At 33.4% G+C, this 18074-nt stretch overlaps 5 protein-coding genes and 1 long non-coding RNA gene across 6 annotated transcripts; 2 read left to right on the top strand and 4 right to left on the bottom strand.

Annotated features, from left to right (window-relative positions):
• Window positions 1–672: 672 nt before the first annotated feature.
• On the bottom strand, window positions 673–1356 carry LOC18590583 (17.3 kDa class I heat shock protein-like). Its single transcript, XM_007016196.3, has one exon. The coding sequence runs from the start codon at window positions 1266–1268 to the stop codon at window positions 795–797; it is 474 nt and encodes a 157-aa protein (XP_007016258.3). The 5' UTR covers window positions 1269–1356; the 3' UTR covers window positions 673–794.
• An 800-nt stretch (window positions 1357–2156) lies between these two features.
• On the top strand, window positions 2157–2951 carry LOC18590582 (17.3 kDa class I heat shock protein-like). Its single transcript, XM_018126523.2, has one exon. The coding sequence runs from the start codon at window positions 2266–2268 to the stop codon at window positions 2734–2736; it is 471 nt and encodes a 156-aa protein (XP_017982012.2). The 5' UTR covers window positions 2157–2265; the 3' UTR covers window positions 2737–2951.
• A 1241-nt stretch (window positions 2952–4192) lies between these two features.
• Window positions 4193–4906, bottom strand: LOC148761039 (uncharacterized). Its single transcript, XR_016028410.1, has 2 exons — window positions 4661–4906; window positions 4193–4465 (listed from the first exon to the last, which is right to left on the bottom strand). It is a non-coding gene; the product is annotated as an uncharacterized LOC148761039 (long non-coding RNA).
• Window positions 4907–5137: 231 nt separating this feature from the next.
• LOC18590580 (UDP-glucose iridoid glucosyltransferase-like) lies at window positions 5138–7359 on the top strand. The gene is made up of 2 exons (XM_007016193.3): window positions 5138–6203; window positions 6374–7359. The coding sequence occupies exons 1-2, from the start codon at window positions 5636–5638 to the stop codon at window positions 7228–7230; spliced, it is 1425 nt and encodes a 474-aa protein (XP_007016255.3). The 5' UTR covers window positions 5138–5635; the 3' UTR covers window positions 7231–7359.
• Window positions 7360–7702: 343 nt separating this feature from the next.
• On the bottom strand, window positions 7703–8560 carry LOC18590579 (17.3 kDa class I heat shock protein). Its single transcript, XM_007016192.3, has one exon. It carries the CDS (start codon window positions 8448–8450, stop codon window positions 7980–7982), a length of 471 nt encoding a protein of 156 aa, XP_007016254.1. The 5' UTR covers window positions 8451–8560; the 3' UTR covers window positions 7703–7979.
• A 1231-nt stretch (window positions 8561–9791) lies between these two features.
• LOC18590578 (18.2 kDa class I heat shock protein-like) lies at window positions 9792–10557 on the bottom strand. The gene has a single exon (XM_007016191.3). It carries the CDS (start codon window positions 10441–10443, stop codon window positions 9991–9993), a length of 453 nt encoding a protein of 150 aa, XP_007016253.1. The 5' UTR covers window positions 10444–10557; the 3' UTR covers window positions 9792–9990.
• Window positions 10558–18074: the final 7517 nt, after the last annotated feature.

Here is an 18074-nt window from a genome sequence, read left to right as displayed (position 1 = left end):
CTATCCCGCTTCTTCTTCTTCTATGCAGGAAGTCCATGAACCAGCTAGTAACAAGTTACCTACTCTGATACTATTCCTGTATGCAAAAACAAATATATCTTTCTTTTGGTCAATTAAGTTACAGCTTAACTTGAGAACTTGGGGGAGGCTAGGTTGAAAGTAAAGTAACCCTGCTCGCCGTTCGCATATGTTACGGCTAGCTCACCTTTTAACCTTAATTGACACTAATTGGCCTGTTTTTCTTTCTTTTCCCTTCTTCGTGCTCCTTGTTCACTTGGAAATCAATTCCAAATCCAATCTTAAAAAGGTCTTAACCTTTGAAAACTTTGTTTCTAACAGTTTTCTTTTTTATTTTTAATTAATACAAATACGGGTTAATTTGCCGCATTGAGGAGATTGCGGCTGCTGATGGAGTTCGAGTCAAATGATGTTTCAATATTTCATGCTTCCCCGTTCATAATTGTAGCCGCTAGAAGATCTGTATGAGATTTGCTTGAGATACATTGAAGAAATGAACCTATCAGAGCTAAAACCCTAAAAAAGAAAGCAAAGCTAGAACGGGAGGAAGTGTAAAACATGAAAGCTAATCAATTTTTCATTTCAAAGGATGGGGATGAACGGCAGGTCCTTTTGAAGTTACCTATTTGAAGCTGAAAAGAAAGTCAGAGAAGAGAAAACGAAATGACGGGTACATTAGAATAAAGAAGATTTCACTTTAGTAGATTACAGTATTATATTTCACAACTATGTATACGAGTAGTACATAATTGCATACACCAAACATATTTAAGATTTTAACCAGAGATCTCAATGGCTTTGACGTCAGGTTTCTTCACTTCCTCTTTAGGAATAGTAACAGTAAGAACCCCATTTTCCATGGAAGCCTTAACCTGATCCATCTTCACATTCTCCGGCAACCTGAACCTCCTCATGAACTTGCCACTGCTACGCTCAACCCGGTGCCAGGTGTCGTTTTTGTCTTCTTTCTCAACGTTCCTTTCTCCGCTGATTTGGAGCACCCTGTCATCCTCAATCTCGAGTTTCACTTCCTCTTTCTTGAGCCCTGGAAGGTCAGCCTTGAAGACGTGAGCTTCCGGGGTTTCCCTCCAGTCGAATCGTGTATTGGCAAAAGCAGAGATTTCAGGGGCGTGAGTTGTAAGTGAAGAAGAAGAGCAAGGGAAGTCCTTGAAAGGATCCCAAAGGTCAAGAGAGAAAGGATCGAAGATGCTGCCCCTTCGTTTGCCAAAGAAACTTGGAATCATCGCCATTTTCTTTTCTTTGAACGTAATGGGAAGGCTTTAGGTGCTGATCAGATTCTCATCGAACTCAGTTGCTTTGTGATTGATGCTGCTAAAGCAGGACATGTTTGATATTTATAAGAAGCTAAAGAGGAATCTAGTACTTTCAAGTACTTGTGTTTTGGGCTTCAAGAAAACTTTTTGTCTTCACTCTTGTGATTCGCGAATGTTCCGGAAATTGCTTGAATGGTCTCGACGTTGTAGCCCTCAAATCGACGTCAATGTTGAAATGGGCTGCGCTTTGTTATCCATGGCCGTTAGGCCTTGTGTGCCTAAAGTGCAACTTTCCATATTTCTCAAGTAGCTTTTAAATAAAATAAAAAACGAATTCCATTATAATTTTCTAATTTCCAGTTAATTTAGAAAAACATCAAAATTTAAAACTAAGTAAGAATTCAAATGTTTGAGATGTGCATTTTTGTAAATGAGCTATGGGTAATCTGTAAGTAAAAATGTTACAATTTTTTTGAAGAATGATAATTAAATTTTATAATAGTATTTTAACAATTTATCGAATAATGATAACAAGAAGAAGAATTGCTTTTATAGGAGTTTAAGTTATTAATTTTTGTGTTAAAAAATTATTTTCAACATAAAAAATACGAAATAAATCAACGAGTTGGCTAATATTTAAGTAATTAATTGATTAGAGTTGGCCTATAAGGTAAACAAAGAAATAAGACTCGGGCCCAAGTTGAAGCCCACTCTACGAAACAAGTCCAGATTCTTCGAGTCAATTCTCAAACATTCTGGATTTGCCCAGAAGATAAGTTTCTTCGGGGCCCAAAATAGAAAGTGCGGGAATACACTAGACTCTTCTTCAGCTTGTTTTAAATACCCAACATGTCCGGCCTTTGTAGCGTCAAGAATTCAGCGTCAGATTCTGGCAAAGCAATCAGCAAATCAAACACTATCAATTTCACTTAATTCAGTGTTTCGTTGATCATTGTTTTGTAGTGGAGGAGTAATGGCGATGATCCCGAGTTTCTTCGGCAACAGAAGCAGCAGCGTCTTCGATCCTTTTTCTCTTGACGTTTGGGATCCTTTCAAGGACTTCCCTTTCCCTTCTTCACTCACCAGACATGCCCCTGAAACCTCTGCTGTTGCCAACACCCGAATTGACTGGAAGGAAACCCCAGAAGCTCACGTCTTCAAGGCTGATCTCCCAGGGCTTAAGAAAGAAGAAGTGAAAGTGGAGATTGAGGATGACAGGGTGCTTCAAATCAGCGGAGAGAGGAAAATAGAAAAGGAAGACAAGAACGATACCTGGCATCGCGTGGAGCGGAGTAGTGGCATGTTCTCGAGGAGGTTTAGGTTGCCGGAGAATGTGAAGATGGATCAAGTTAAGGCTTCCATGGAAAATGGGGTTCTTACTGTTACTGTTCCTAAGGTGGAAGTGAAAAAACCTGATGTCAAAGCCATTGACATATCCGGTTAAAAACTTGAAGATGCTAAAGCTGCTTTTATGATACTCTACCTGCTTGTCTTCCAGTTTGATAGGTCTTCATGTGTTTGCATGTCTTGTATAGGTTAAGAACACATGAAATCAGATTTCTGCTAGTGTGCTTGTGTTTCGGATTGATATGATAGTTAAATTTTGGTTTGCAATACTAAATTTTCGTTCTTTAATGTAAAATATTGGTATTACTGTAACTGCCCCTTCGTTCTTCTTTACTTAACTTTCTGGATTCAGCTTCCTACTCAAAATTTCATATTGTTTACGTTCACCACTTCAAATTCATTTCGGCAATACACATATTCATCAAAAAGGATGATTCTATTTCCTAATGGGTGCTGTCTTGGCGTGTAAGTTGCAGGAATCATACAATTGGTCGCCTTGATTATCTATTTGCAGTTCATTTTTCCTACATTCTAGTAGTGATGGTGCCCTGTCAAAATAATTGATAAACTTCCATAAGTCATAGAAAGCGATAAAGAAAAAAAATGAAAAACTTAGAACTTGCTCGTGAAATCTTAACAGCCAATGCTTTCGTTTTTCATGTCTGTTTGGTCTATCATATTTTTAGAGTAGACTAAGAGCTTGTTTGGTTTGATTTTTTTCTAATTTAAAAGCTATTATGAAGTTCTTATGAAAAATAATAACTTTTAAAATTAAGTTAAAGTTGTTTGATAATTTTTTTTTTATAAATTATAATTTTTGTTAAAATTATCATAGAAGGTATTTTTTTTAGAGAGTAATATTGTAATTATTTTTAATAAATGAGGATATTTTTTGAATAAAAATAAAAATTCTCTTGTATTTTTAAAAGAAGAGAAGAAAAAGCTCCTCTTTGAAGCTTTTTTTTATAAATTTTATTCTTAAAAAAAAAATTTTTTTTTAAGAGTTTCTCAAAAGATCATGTTTGATATGGCTTTTACTTTTAAAAAGTAAATAAGTTGAAAAAAAAAGTTAAGCCAAACATGCACTAAATATATTCAATATTTTTTAAAATTAATCAAATATAAAGAATGACTAAATCAATCAAATATCAATTTGATTTGGTCAATTCACGATTTTGGATAAAAAATTAAAATTTTATTTTATATAAATTATAATATTAAAATTTTATAAATTTTATTTATAATTATAAAATATAAAATAAAAATTAATAATAATAATATAAATATATTAATATGTATTAAATTAGTTTTTAATTTAATTTAAAAAATTTAAAATTAAAAATTGATCAAACAAATTAATTAAATGAAATTTTATGAATCAATAAATTTAATAAATTAATTAAATTAAATAATTTTATTTTAAATTACATTTGATTCGGTTAAGTCATTGATCTAATACAATTTTTCTCACGTTTTACTTAAAAGCTAAGAAAAAAAAAAGTCGACATTTGCTTTTTGACTTAAAAATCAGTGGAATTACGTAAATCACATCAGAGCCTTTAATATTCTATTAATTTGACTTCTACACTTAATGCAAACGAGGTACATATCTACTGGCACAGAAAACTGCGGATTGGTGTTGGTTCCATGCCCATGGCAGGGCCACATGGACCAAAGCTGGGCACCACAATTCATATTGACTTGGATCACCACACGGTTCCCTCAGTCTCCCCTGGCATCTCCGTCCTACCGATATCGGACGACCTATTCGATGTAGACAACTCTCCTACAGATTTCATAGCTGTCATGTCACATCCTAATATCAGCTGCAAAGCCCTCATTCAAGATGTCATTAACGAAAGATTACAGGAAAAAGAGAAGAGGAGCATGATCTGAAGCTTCCATGCATTGTTTATGAGCATTTGTTTATACTTTGCTTCCAAGAATTAAGCACATGCATAGATAGAAAAACCCATAAGAAGGCTGATGTTGGATGCAGAAGGGTGCTTGTTAGGACTTACCATGGAAGGTGTTCTTCCTGTAATCTCTTGAGACCAAAAAACTTTGCCTTCTCCTGCTAAATGCAAAAAAATCTTAGGCATCAGTAGTTAGAATTTCTTTTCAGCTACATGTAGACATTGGTGATTGCTGTGCATATTAAAGAAATATCTCTCTTTTGGATAATGCAAGATAAGGAATATCTAAACAACCTCCTTATCATTCACATATGTGACACACATTTTTCTGAGTTTTCAACTGTCAGTGCAGTAAATAGCAACAGTGAAGGTACCTAACCAGTACCTCCCAGTTGGTTGACATCCAAAGATCTGCGTGTGCTGTCATTTTTTCTGCCTCAGTAGTCAGTCCCCTAGGCCCCAGGCCACAGCTTTCTTAAATTAATGAGAACCGAAGAAACCATAAAAGAATTGCTGCAATTAGCAACTGGTTTTAATATTTCTGGTTCAGGACTTCAGGTTTGCAAGTGTATACTGTATTGAACTGTGTCGTTTTTATGTGCGAAATTGTTTGCCCATTTTCGGATTAAAAAGAAGCACTGTAGATACAAATTGCATTAGTGACACCAATGGTGCGGAATGATACGACGGTTCAGCTTCGCTTGCAGTTGATTTTTTGGACTTTTTGAGCTTTGACTAATGGTGCCGTGTCAAAAGCATACAAACCTCCCACAGAGCACCGGCAGTGGTAAAATGAAAATCAAGGAAACTGCTTTGCTTTATTAATTTTGAATTTTCATTCGCTGCAATTGATTTGTTTGACTAATGGTTCCCTGTCCTAAGGATGGCGTAACCTCCACACCTAACTTGAAAAGGTGTGAAGGGAAAAAACTAACACCTTGCTGCAAGAAATTAGGGCCTCATTTAGTGCTTTGTACCTGTTCCTAGAAGACCTATATAAGCCCAGAGTGTAGCCTTGAGATACTTCCACCAGTATATCAGAACTTCACCCTCTGATCAACTTCAAGAATTCTGTACTCCATGGGGTTAGATAATTGCTCTGGTAAACAAGTACTGACTTTGAGGCCAGTATCCTTGACAACCTTTCATAGAGAAGAAGAGATGGAGAAGCAAGGGTGGGGGCTGCGTAAATTGGTGCTGGTTCCATGTCCATTTCAGGGGCACATAAATCCGATGCTTCAGCTCGGCAACCTTCTTCATGCCATTGGCTTCTCCATTACAGTGGCACACACTAGATTCAACTTTCCTAATCCAGACAATCACCCTGATTTTACTTTTCTGCCAATACAAGACACCCTGTTTGATCGAGACGCCTCCTCCATGGATGTTACAGATGTCATATCGTGTCTTAACATCAGCTGCAAAGCCCCACTCAAGAACTCGTTAACCCAGATAATGGAAAGGGAGAAGGAAGATCATAGTCACAAGCTCCCTTGTATCATCTATGATGGATCTATGTACTTTGCAGAAGCTGTCGCACATGAACTGGAGCTTCCAAGCATCATGTTGAGAACCACTAGTGCTGCCACTTTTCTCACATACTATTCATTTCCACAACTCCTGAGAGAGGGTTATCTTCCCTTGCAAGGTATATATTTCCTTAATATTTGTGTTGCTCTTCAGTATTAGAGATAAAGTTGAATATTCATTAGCTAAGCAATTCATTTTTCAATGGAAAAGAATGCTTCATAATCTCTAGTGGCCTTACTGCCTGATCGTTAACAACTCTAATAGTTTAAATCTTCTATGTTGATACAGAAGCCATGTCACTGGCCCTAGTGCCTGGCCTTTATCCCCTCAGATTCAAGGATCTGCCCATAGCCAATTTCAAAAATAAAAATCTAGATATCTTACTGCAACAAACAACAAGAACTAGTGATATAAGATCATCCTCAGCCATCATTTGCAATACTATAGACTGCCTTGAACAGTCATCACTGGCACGGTTACAACAACAGTGCAAAGTTCCTGTCTTTCCTATAGGCCCTCTTCATACTATTGTTCCAACTGCCTCAAGCGGTTTACTGAAAGATGATAGAAGCTGCATAGAATGGCTTGACAAGCAGACTCATAACTCAGTTTTATATGTGAGCCTAGGAAGCATAGCTTCCATGAATAAGAACGAGTTAAGGGAAATGGCTAAAGGACTGACTAACAGCAGGCAACCTTTCTTATGGGTGCTCAGGCCAGGTTCATTATTGCCTGATGATTTCAATGAACTTATTGGAGAAAGAGGCCTAATTGTGAAATGGGCACCTCAAAAGGAAGTATTGGCACATAAGGCCATAGGAGGTTTTTGGAGCCATTGTGGCTGGAACTCAACCCTGGAAAGTATTTGTGCAGGTGTTCCAATGATTTGTCAACCCTGTTTCGGGGATCAAAGAGTGAATGCAAGACTTCTGACCCATGTATGGAAAGTAGGTTTGGCAATGGACAGTAGCTTGGTAAGCATAGAGATAGAAAAGGCCATAAGAAGGCTTATGCTGGATGTAGAAGGGCATGAGTTAAGGCGTAAGATAATCAATTTGAAGGAGAAGATAGAACTTTGCACGCAGGAAGGTGCTTCTTTCTACAATTCGTTGAGTGAGTTGAGAAAATGTATCTTGTCATGCTAAATGAATAAAAGCAAGTCAGTAGTAGTTATCTGCAAGATGTCGATAACGTTCTGTATCTTGAATCTTGATAATAAACATCTCAACTATATGTATGACCAACTTTTATCAATGCCACTGCTGTTTCTGCAATGCCATTGCCCTAGGCCCCACCAGGGCTGATCACCAAGTTGAAATTGTAGGAACTGTGAACGTTTTCCATCTGATATCAGCTTACCAAACCAGACTCTTGTGATATTAGGCCTTTGTCAAGGATTACAGAGTTGACTAAGATCGAAAAGCTGTGAAACCAGAGGAATGAGTCTTGATTTTGTACGCATCAGTAACAATTTTCCATCAGTATTCAGTATCAAAAAATTTCTTTAAAACTCAAGTTCTCACAGCCCACATCATTGATGAGAAAATAACATTTCTAAATGGAAATGGCTTCAAGCATTCTAGATTTTTCCAATTCTAGACCAGGGTGCTATGTATATTTCATTTAAGTACGTTGTCACATTCAATTGTACATTCATTATCTGACAAATTGTACTTGCTCCAAGCAAATTTCACAATTTCAAAAACAAGGAAGAAGGGTAAACTTCATACAAGAACATAGTACTTAATAATTTATCACACACAAACAAAACTCTCATCTGACAGAGAAAGAGGCACCCACTTCATAGCTCACAAACTTTTTTTTTTCTATTAAAGTTGTTATTTTGATAATCTGTCGCAGGAGAGAGATGCCTTCACAACTCATCTTCAATTTTCTAGCCTGAAATCTCAATAGCCTTAACGTCAGGCTTTTTCACCTCCTGTTTTGGAACAGTCACAGTAAGCACCCCATTTTCCATGGAAGCGTTGATCTGATCCATCTTGGCATTCTCAGGCAATCTGAACCTCCTCATGAACTTGCCACTGCTACGCTCCACGCGATGCCAAGTATCGTTCTTGTCTTCCTTCTCTATGTTCCTCTCTCCACTTATCTGCAGCACCCTGTCATCCTCAACCTCCACTTTCACTTCTTCTTTCTTGAGCCCTGGAACATCAGCCTTGAAGACGTGAGCTTCTGGGGTTTCCTTCCAGTCCATCCGGGTGTTAACAAAAGCCGAGGTTTCTGGGGTATGTGTGGTGAGTGAAGAAGGGAAAGGGAAGTCCTTGAAAGGATCCCAAACATCAAGAGAGAAAGGATCGAAGATGTTGCTGCGGCGGCTGCCAAAGAAGCTTGGAATCAGAGACATTTTCAGGAATGGAAAACGATATTAAACAGGAAACTTTGATAACAAGGAAAATTGAGGGAGCTGTCGTAGAATTTCTATGCTTTGCTTGTCTGAATACAAGGAGCACCTGAACTGGACTTTTATAGGACTTAATAGAGGATTCTAGTATTCACAAGATGCTTCTATTTTTAGGTTTAAATCATTTTCTAAAACACTGTCAAGAGGCTTCTGCAAGGATAAGACACTTTACTCTAGCACGTTCTGGAATATTTCATATCCATAATTGGAGCACTTGAGGGCTAAGGCCCATGGAGAACTGAAATGGGCTTTTCACATTTGGGGTAGAAACTTTTTTTCCTTGGCTGAAATGCTGGTATGGCATTTGTGAAATCAGAAATGGTAAGAGCAGAACAAGGAAATAGCTATGATATTGTTACTAAATCCATGGAAGAAGAGAATGCAGTAATGTGCATAGTTAATTCATTTTATCTCATATGAACTCTACTAAATTGATTGAAGAAAACGTCATGGCACGCCTAGAACATTATGGATTTCCCACGTCTCTTTAAGCCTACTGGATTTGAGGTTACTGTTACTTGCTTTGATTTATCAAAAGTCAAAAAGTGATCAATTTGTGAGGGTTTTGCTGGTATACTCTGTACATGGTCATTGATGAAAGAGTACTTTTTAAGATAGTAAAGATTTTGTATTCATATGTTGTTGAATTGTGTGGGAAGAACCAAATTTTTCCTATCGATGTCATCTGCTTTATCCTTGTCCTTAGGAAAGGAAAATCTGAGGTTTATAAGTGTTTGATTTGTTCTTTGTTGATTTTTTTTTAGATAAAAAGAAACTTTTGATTTTGATGCAGAGACTCTTTGATAGAGCAAGGGCTGCAAGAACAGCTGCAGGATATCCTTTGAGTATTACGTCACAGCTTCAGACACAGGCAGACATACTATGTTGTGGCCTAGCCAGTCTCACAATCACCTTAATGCTGCCCCAACTCCCAATCCATTCACATTGTGTGTGGAAACTTGACATGTTTTCATGGATTATGTGTGAATTATGCTTGCTCTTAATCTGACGAATTTATCCTGTAGGCCTTTAGCAGTATTATGATACTAATCAGACTGTGCTAGAGCTAGGGAATGCCTGAAAATTGGAAAAAGAAAACAAAGTTCGAGGGCTGTCTTCCTCCCAACCTACGAATCTCCAAGCTATCTTTGCTCATCCTGAGCTTTTGAACATTACATCAGTTAATGTTCGTTTCTCATTACTTCAAGCTGAGACTGACCATTACTATAAGAAGATCATGAAACAGTAACTGCAATGAAAGGATCGAGTAATCAAGCGGAATACTAATTACGAACAACTCTCACTTTCATTGCTAGAATTCTGATTACATTCTTGCATCATTTGAAGTTTGAACTGAACCACATTGTAAATACATAATCTACTGACAACTTACAAGATTAACAGCCAACACTGATAAACACATTAGACTCACTTAAGACATTACAGTTTGTAGCATTATTCCATGTTTCAGAAACTCCAAACGTCAACCAGAAATCTGAATGGCCTTTATATCAGGCTTCTTCGCTTCAACCTTGGGAACAGTAACGGTAAGGACCCCATTTTCCATAGAAGCCTTAACCTGATCCATCTGGGCATTCTCAGGCAACCTAAACCTCCTCATGAACTTGCCACTGCTACGCTCTACGCGATGCCACGTGTCATTCCTGTCTTCCTTCTCGACATTCCTCTCTCCGCTGATTTGGAGCACCCTGTCATCTTCAATCTCCACTTTCACTTCCTCTTTCTTCAGCCCTGGAAGGTCGGCCTTGAACACGTGAGCTTCCGGGGTCTCTTTCCAGTCAACGCGAGTATTGACGAAGGCAGAGCTCTCTTGGGGAAGTGATGGGAAATTCTTGAAAGGATCCCATATTTCGAGAGAGAAGGGATCCAAGCTGTTGCTTCGTCGGTTGCCGAAGAAACTTGGGATCATCGACATTTTCGTTTCAAATTCTGGGAATTTTTTCGTCCGTTGGATGGGGTTCTAGATTCAGAGTAAAGCTGGGAACTTTTTTTTACTTCGCTTCTTGTGATTCTTGACTTGCCAACGGAGGAGGGATAAGCTGGGTATTTGAAGGATTCAAAGGAAGATTCTAGTACTTTACCGGTCCAGCAATTTCGGGCTTCGATGGACGAAGTTTCTAGTAAACTCGAGGGCCTTCCGGGCCTCTCTTAGGCTTTGAAATAGGCCTTGCCTAGCCCACCATTCTCTTCTGGTGAGCTAATAAAGTTTGTACTGTCTATGATGAGCTATTTCCATTGTCATTTTTCCTGTGTCTTATTCCACCTACTAAAATGGGTGAGTAAATGAGTAAATTGGATGATTTGTTATATTTAAAGACTAAATTAATTAAATATATTTTAAAATATTAATTAATATTAATTAAATATAAAAAAATTAAATCAATCAAACAAAAAAAACTCGATCGGTTCAATTTTAGACCAATGAATCAAAATTTTATCACTTTTTTACAAATTATAATAGTAAAATTTATAAACTTCATCTATAATTATAAAATATATAAAAAATCTAAATATAAAAAAAACATACATTTGTTTCCTCACTCACACTTGGCAAAAGGTTTGGTTTACTTTCCATCTACATACAACTTCGAATTCTTATATCAACAAAATTTTAAACATTTTATATTTACTAAATGGGTGAGTAAATGAGTAAATTAGATGATTTGTTATATTTAAAGACTAAATTAATTAAATATTTTAAAATATTAATCAAAATTAATTAAATATAAAAAAAATCAAATCAATCAAATAGAAAAAAATTCGATCGGTTCAATTTTAAATCAATAAATCAAAATTTTATCACTTTTTTTACAAATTATAATATTAAAATTTATAAATTTCATCTATAATTATAAAATATACAAGAAATCTAAATATAGAAAAAACGTACATTTGTTTCCTTGCTCATACTTGGCAAAGTTTTGGTTTACTTTCCATCTACATACAACTTCGAATCCTTATATCAACAAAATTTTAAATATTTTATATTTTATTAATAAATAATTAATTAATTAATAATAATAATAAACTTTGATATATTTATATTAAATTGTACTATATAATGAATAATTATTAATAATAATACCTTTAGATATTCATAATACATTAGACATTAATGTACAATATAATATATTTAATATTATTAAATTGTAAACAAAACCAATATTATTTTGTTCTTTATTTATAATACATTGTTTATTAATTATTAACTAATTTTATTATTTTATAAAATATTAATTACTTATGTATAATAAGTATAAGTAATAAGTTAATTTTATATAGTATATATTTATATGTATTACTTTATCAATATATATATGAAATTAATGACACAACTTATATGTTATAATGTTTTATATTAAAAATTGTATAAATAATAATTAATTATAAATAATATGTTATAAAAATTAAAGTGACAACAAATAAAATTATTAAGTGTAATTATATATATATTAATTATAGTAGTGCTTATATAAATTAAATATATGTATATATAATATATTACTTTATTATATGTATATACACAATTAATTAAATAATTTATATATTATAATGATTTATATCAAAGTTTGTATAAATAATAATTAATTATGAACAATACGTTACAAAAACTAAGGTGATAACTAATTAAGTTATTAAACATCATCCTATAAAAAAATTTATTATAAGTTATAATAATAAACTTATCTAATATATACTTATACATAGGGATGGAGGTAAAAAGGTGACAAGTGATTGTTATTTTTTAATTTATTATTATTATATATAAATTTTTTTATATATAATAATAAAATTATTTTATTAATTATTTTTTAATTACTCTTCATGTAAAATTTTACATTCATCATTATCTGGACTGGACGGACAGTCTGATTTTATATTAGAAACAGCAAAAGAAGAAGCAACATCATGTAATCCAATACTCTACAGTTCGTCTACAGTTTCCCTGCATAAGGAGATCAGCATTTCTTTCCTTGATGAATGTAGTAGTTTAGTTCATCATGAAGCCATGACAATGATCAGCACTAGAGTCGGCCAGGACGTCGAGAGCAATTCGAGACCACAGTGGGGAATCTTTCTCTGGGTCCGCCTCTGGGCCTTTGGCAGGGTGACAATGATCGCACCATTGTCAGATTGCAGTCTTTGATTGTCCCAAATTAACATTTTTCTGGCAGAGGGCTGCTCTTAATGAAATGTCCACAGCTTCGACCTCCACGGATTATCAGGACAACCCCGTCCTGTCCCTCGTCTGTCTTCACTCCGCAGACCGAGCACGGTATGTTACAGATTAATTTTCTCCGTTCTCAGACAAATTTGGAGATGAAATATAAGTTATTCCTTTCCAATTTATTACTATGATAAGTAATATCATTAAATGATTGATGCTAATATAACTGCTAACATTTGTAATTAATACATTAAATTTAATCAATAATTAAAAAATTTATAATAGATTATTTTATATAGTATGTAAATAAAAAAGAACAAGAAAAAAATATTTATAATAGTAAAAATTGTGTTCGACGATGTTTCATAAATTCAAATTCATCAATTATTAACTTTATACTAAAAAGACTAGTATTATCTTTTTTAATATAAACAACTAAATTATTTACAAAAAACTCATCATCCAATTAGTTTCAAAGTCTTCTTTTCAAAATTTTTATTAAAATTGCCGATTCAAGTGTAGGAGAATAATTTGAACGATTTACATATTTTCTTTTAAAAAATTTATCAATTTTTTTAACTTACTTATACTTTTAAAAAATTAATACAATCAACATCTAATATTTTTATTTTATTTATATTTAAACTTAAAATACTAAATATAAAACTATAATACATAAATATATAAATACAATATATAAGATTTCACATAATGATTAAATATATAAATAGTTAAATAATATAAATAAAAAGAAAAAAAAGATAAAATAAAAATTTACCTCCTTTTAGTTTCACACAATGGTGGTTAGTGATCATTACCCAAGCTGATAAATCTATTTTAAAGAATAAAATGTGTTTCAATTGTGAATTACATAAAAGAGAGTAAAGTAAAAATTAAAGACAAAAGAAAAGAAAAATAGAAAAAGAAAGAGAGAGAACGAGATGTGAAGAAACTTAATTAAAATTTAAGGTAAAATTGAGTAAAGTTTGTGAAGTTATTTTATTATTTATATAAATTATTGAATAAAAATATTTTAAGAGTATAAAAAATATATAATAAAAAAATTTAATAAATTTTGAAAGGATCACAACCTTAGAAGCATATTATTTTTCATAATAATTAAATATATATTAAGTAAAAATTTTCAAAATATGGGGGGGAGGGGGAGGGGGTGGGGGAAGGAGGGGAGGCGTGACCCTCAGCCCCTGCTAATAGCTATGCACATGATCAGTTTCTCCCAGTTCAGAAATCAGAAGAGGAAAGATAAAAAGTGGGGAGAGAGTTGAATTAATGCTTAGGGGCAGGGTTTTCAGTAGAATAGTAATGGTTGTGTAATTGGAAAATGGTATAGGGTGAGTCTGGGTCCTCTCCACATGCTCATTTTAACTTGATGAGAAGGCCAGATACACCAAAATCTTTGAAGCCAAATTCAGAAAGGCAGAGTTCCAGTGTCCAAGCTAAGCTGCTCTGTAGATAACCATGACATTTCCCTTGTTTAAACACATGCAAAAGACAAAAACACAATCCAAGTACAGAGAAAAACCTACTCTTATGAACTTTGAAATTTGTACACGTTCACGTGCTCTCTCTGTTAAAGTTGGCGCAGATTCACGTGTTCCGGATGGTGTAAATGGAAATACAGCAGAATTTGGAAGGAATTAGAACTGGAATCCATCACCTTCCATGCCCTTTAACCAAATTAACAAATCTTAACACTCATCACCTTCATCGATCAATCAAGAAACCTCAAGCTAGCTTAACTCATTCCATGCATTCCTATTCATGTTGATGTCTTCAACTTGTTCTTGCAATCAAACTCAATCCCCTAAAGGACCAGCTTGATTTTGTTTCTTTTCCACAGCTTTTTTGGATTGATGAATTCTTTTGACATGATCTTTCGTCGTTGGAGGGTGGAAATTTAAGGTTTCCAGTTACTCGGAAAGCCATAGAGATTAGAGAGAGTCGCTGTCAATCATTGTATAAATTCCAAAGAAAAAAAAACAATTTGACCAATTCTCATGTGGTTATGCATCTCTTATTCTGAAAGCTTGCTGTGTTCCAGTATGACATCCTCAAATCCTGTTATTAATGTGCTATGCCATTAAAAAAACAAAGGAATTAGGAACATGATGACTGTACTTTTAAGAGGGAAATTCTTGATTTTTTTTTCTTTTGGCTCCACAATTCCCAATTTTCTTGGGAAGCAGAAAGGAAAGCCGAAAGGGATCAAGCAAAGAAAATTAATAGGCTTAAAAATGTTGAATAAATTATTTTGTGTTCGATGGGATTGTTTGATTGTTTCCACTTTCAAGGAAAATGGAATAATATGGTAATGCACCTGCCGTACAAAGGCAACGATCCTTGTCTTTTCCACACTGTTTCTCCTCCTAGAAACAACAGTAAAAAAAAAAAAAGCTTTCAAGTGGTGAAGAAGATCATCCTGCCCTCGATTTTCGAGACACATGGGCCTCTGTCGGTGATTTTTTGTTTCTATGGTGGCCTAACATTTTCTCAGAGAATCACATGATCATCGAGCAATCAGAAAATGCCCGATCGCAATCACCAATCCCCCCCTCCCCTAATCTTCTGTATTATATGATAACATCTTTTTCATATGAATTTCATTAGTAATTTAATGACAAATTATCAAGTATATTTGGATCAGTTCCTATCATTATCCCCAAGACTGCAAATACTTGGAATAATTTCTCCTTTAGAGAGAAAAGGATGTTAGGGGGATTTTGTTTAAATTTGTGTGTAATGATTGTGCAATTAAAGACACACCACCACCATTAAGTAACTTTTAACAAATGGGGTTGAACAAATATTAGAGTGATGTTCTTAGAATTGGGTCACCATATCATTAAAATTCATGGCTACAAGCTTTGTTTTCCAACCTCAGATCAATCACAATTTTATTCAGATTGCTTTTTTTATATGGCTAAATGGCAAATTTCCCTTCAAAAAACCATCACAATTTTTTATATGCATCAACTTCCTTTATTTCTTTTATCTCGATATAATCAATTATTTTGTTATTATATAACTCAAAAATATACATCCACCTTCTTTTGATTCTATTTCCTTCCCAACACAACTACCAAACCTTCTCCATGAAGAAAATCTAAAAAACATAAACAAGTTAAATTGAATCTGAATTAAATCATTTTCATGCTATAAACTCAAACTAGAATTAAAAATTTTAATAAATAACCCATTGTGTTGAAATATTAAAAGAGTAGGTGTTATGCTATTATTAGGCTACAGTGGTTGTAAGGCTTTCTTCTTTTCACTTTCTGTTCAGTTGCTTACCTATTCGCAATTAATTAATCATATTTAACACGAGTTACATATTCCCGCTGTCAAAACCACCATGATTCCCCTCCCACAAGACAACATAAAACCCTATTTATTTACTCGTCCAAAATGGGGTAAAAGAAAACGAAAGGAAATCAATTTCAATTCAGCATTTTCTTTTTCCCATACCTTTCCTTCTTTACTTTTCATTCATAAGTTATAACTATGACGACATGTTTGATTTACGGAATTGAATAAAATAAAATATTATAATTATTTTATAAAAATAAAATAATTATTATGTTATTTGGTTCATGAAATAGAGTAGAGCAAATTTTGTTATTATAACTCATTTTGATATTTAAATGATAAAATCACTAAATTATCTTTTACTATAATTTAGTAAATTAGACAAAATTATTTATTATTATAATTTAATAATATGTTTCTTTTTTAATATTTTCATTTTATTTTTATTAAAATTTTAAAATATTAATAACTAAATTATTTATATAATTATCAAATAATTTTTTTTATCTTGATGATTCACATTATCATTCAAAGCAACCAAGTGCAAGAAGAAAGCCGGGCACGTACAAATGAAACAAAGGAAGATAGAATTATTGGTGACGTTAACATCCCACAACTTTCCAAATCAGCTTAAGCAATGCAGAAAAGATCACAGGTTTCTGCAATAGCTGGAATTTCCAAGTTTTTCTGTTTGGATTGACGAGACAAGCAAGTTGAAGAACCATAAAATAATTCTGGGTCTCTTCTTTTCATCAACTTAGGAGGTTTTTGATAATCTATAAATAAATAATTGAGGCATAGCTGGCTGGTAATGTAGCAGCACCAGTCAGCATAAAGCCGAAGGGACTTGGATGGAACTGGTAGTTGCCCTAATTTTAATTAATTTTCCACCAGTCAATTTGGGGCTAACCCCACAAGGCGTTTTGCATTTGTTTTTTTGTGGTAAGAAAATTAATTTAATTGCTGCTGTTCAACGCCAATCTCACACTTTATAAAAGCTTTAAGCATCGGAATACTTGGCTACATGCCCACCAAAGACGTATGAATCTCTTATTTAAAGAAATTAAATTCGATTTTTTTAAATAAATATAAAATGAAAAATTCACCTATACTAATGTTTTATGTTTCTTATATGATTTATATTTGATTACTTCAAACTTCGGATTTCATATTCTATTTAGGTAATATTGAACTATTTATTTGATATAATAAAATCTTGACTGGTAAATATATATTGAAAATGTTGATATGATAAGATATTAAATTGACTTGAAACTTTATGTTTTAATGACGAGTACGAGTAACTTGTTAAATCTAACAACATGTTTATCAGAATATTAATAGGACATGAAGTTATAAAAAGATATAAATTAATTTTACATTAATGTAACTCATCCATCCTCCCTCTCTATTATATTATGGCTTTGTTTCACTAATAAGAATTAAAATTAGTAAGCTTAAACCATTTCACTTTTTAATTTGCTATGATATTCACCATATTCTGTCTATTGAATGAGAAGAGTTAACTTCTATTTCAATCCTTTCATTGGGAAACATCAACACATGAAACCATGGACCCTAAAATTGTCAGAAAATTTTGAGAATTATTATGTGCTCTTTTGACAAAAAAAAAAAAAAAGAAGTGAACTCTGCCATTCTGGGTACAGAAAAACAATGGCTAAATGTTCAATAACAAGATAAAAAGGAATTGATTCTTGTTTCTAAATTCATTCGAAGAGTAAAATAAAAAAAATCATTATTGAATCTTATGACGATTCTAACCTAAACATTATTAATTTAGTAACATTTCATATTTAACCACATGAAAATTTAAATTTAAATTATTGATAGTAATTAATTTAAAATTTTTATATAAATTTAATATGAGACGAGATATTATAAATTCGAAAAGTGATAATTCATGTCGTAAAAGGAATAAAAGACAAAAAAAAAAAAGTGTTGGTCCTATGAAGAGAACAATATCGTGTCAATCATTTTTTGATTTGCTTTTGTAAAAAGTGATTTTGAAACTAATAGTAGCATCATTATAA

The sequence above is a fragment of the Theobroma cacao genome, chromosome 9, assembly GCF_053813885.1.
Source record: "Theobroma cacao isolate CCN51 chromosome 9, ASM5381388v1, whole genome shotgun sequence".
NCBI lineage: Eukaryota > Viridiplantae > Streptophyta > Magnoliopsida > Malvales > Malvaceae > Theobroma > Theobroma cacao.
The sequence above is the reverse complement of the archived record's forward strand: the minus strand, read 5'-3'. Positions and strand labels throughout refer to the sequence as shown.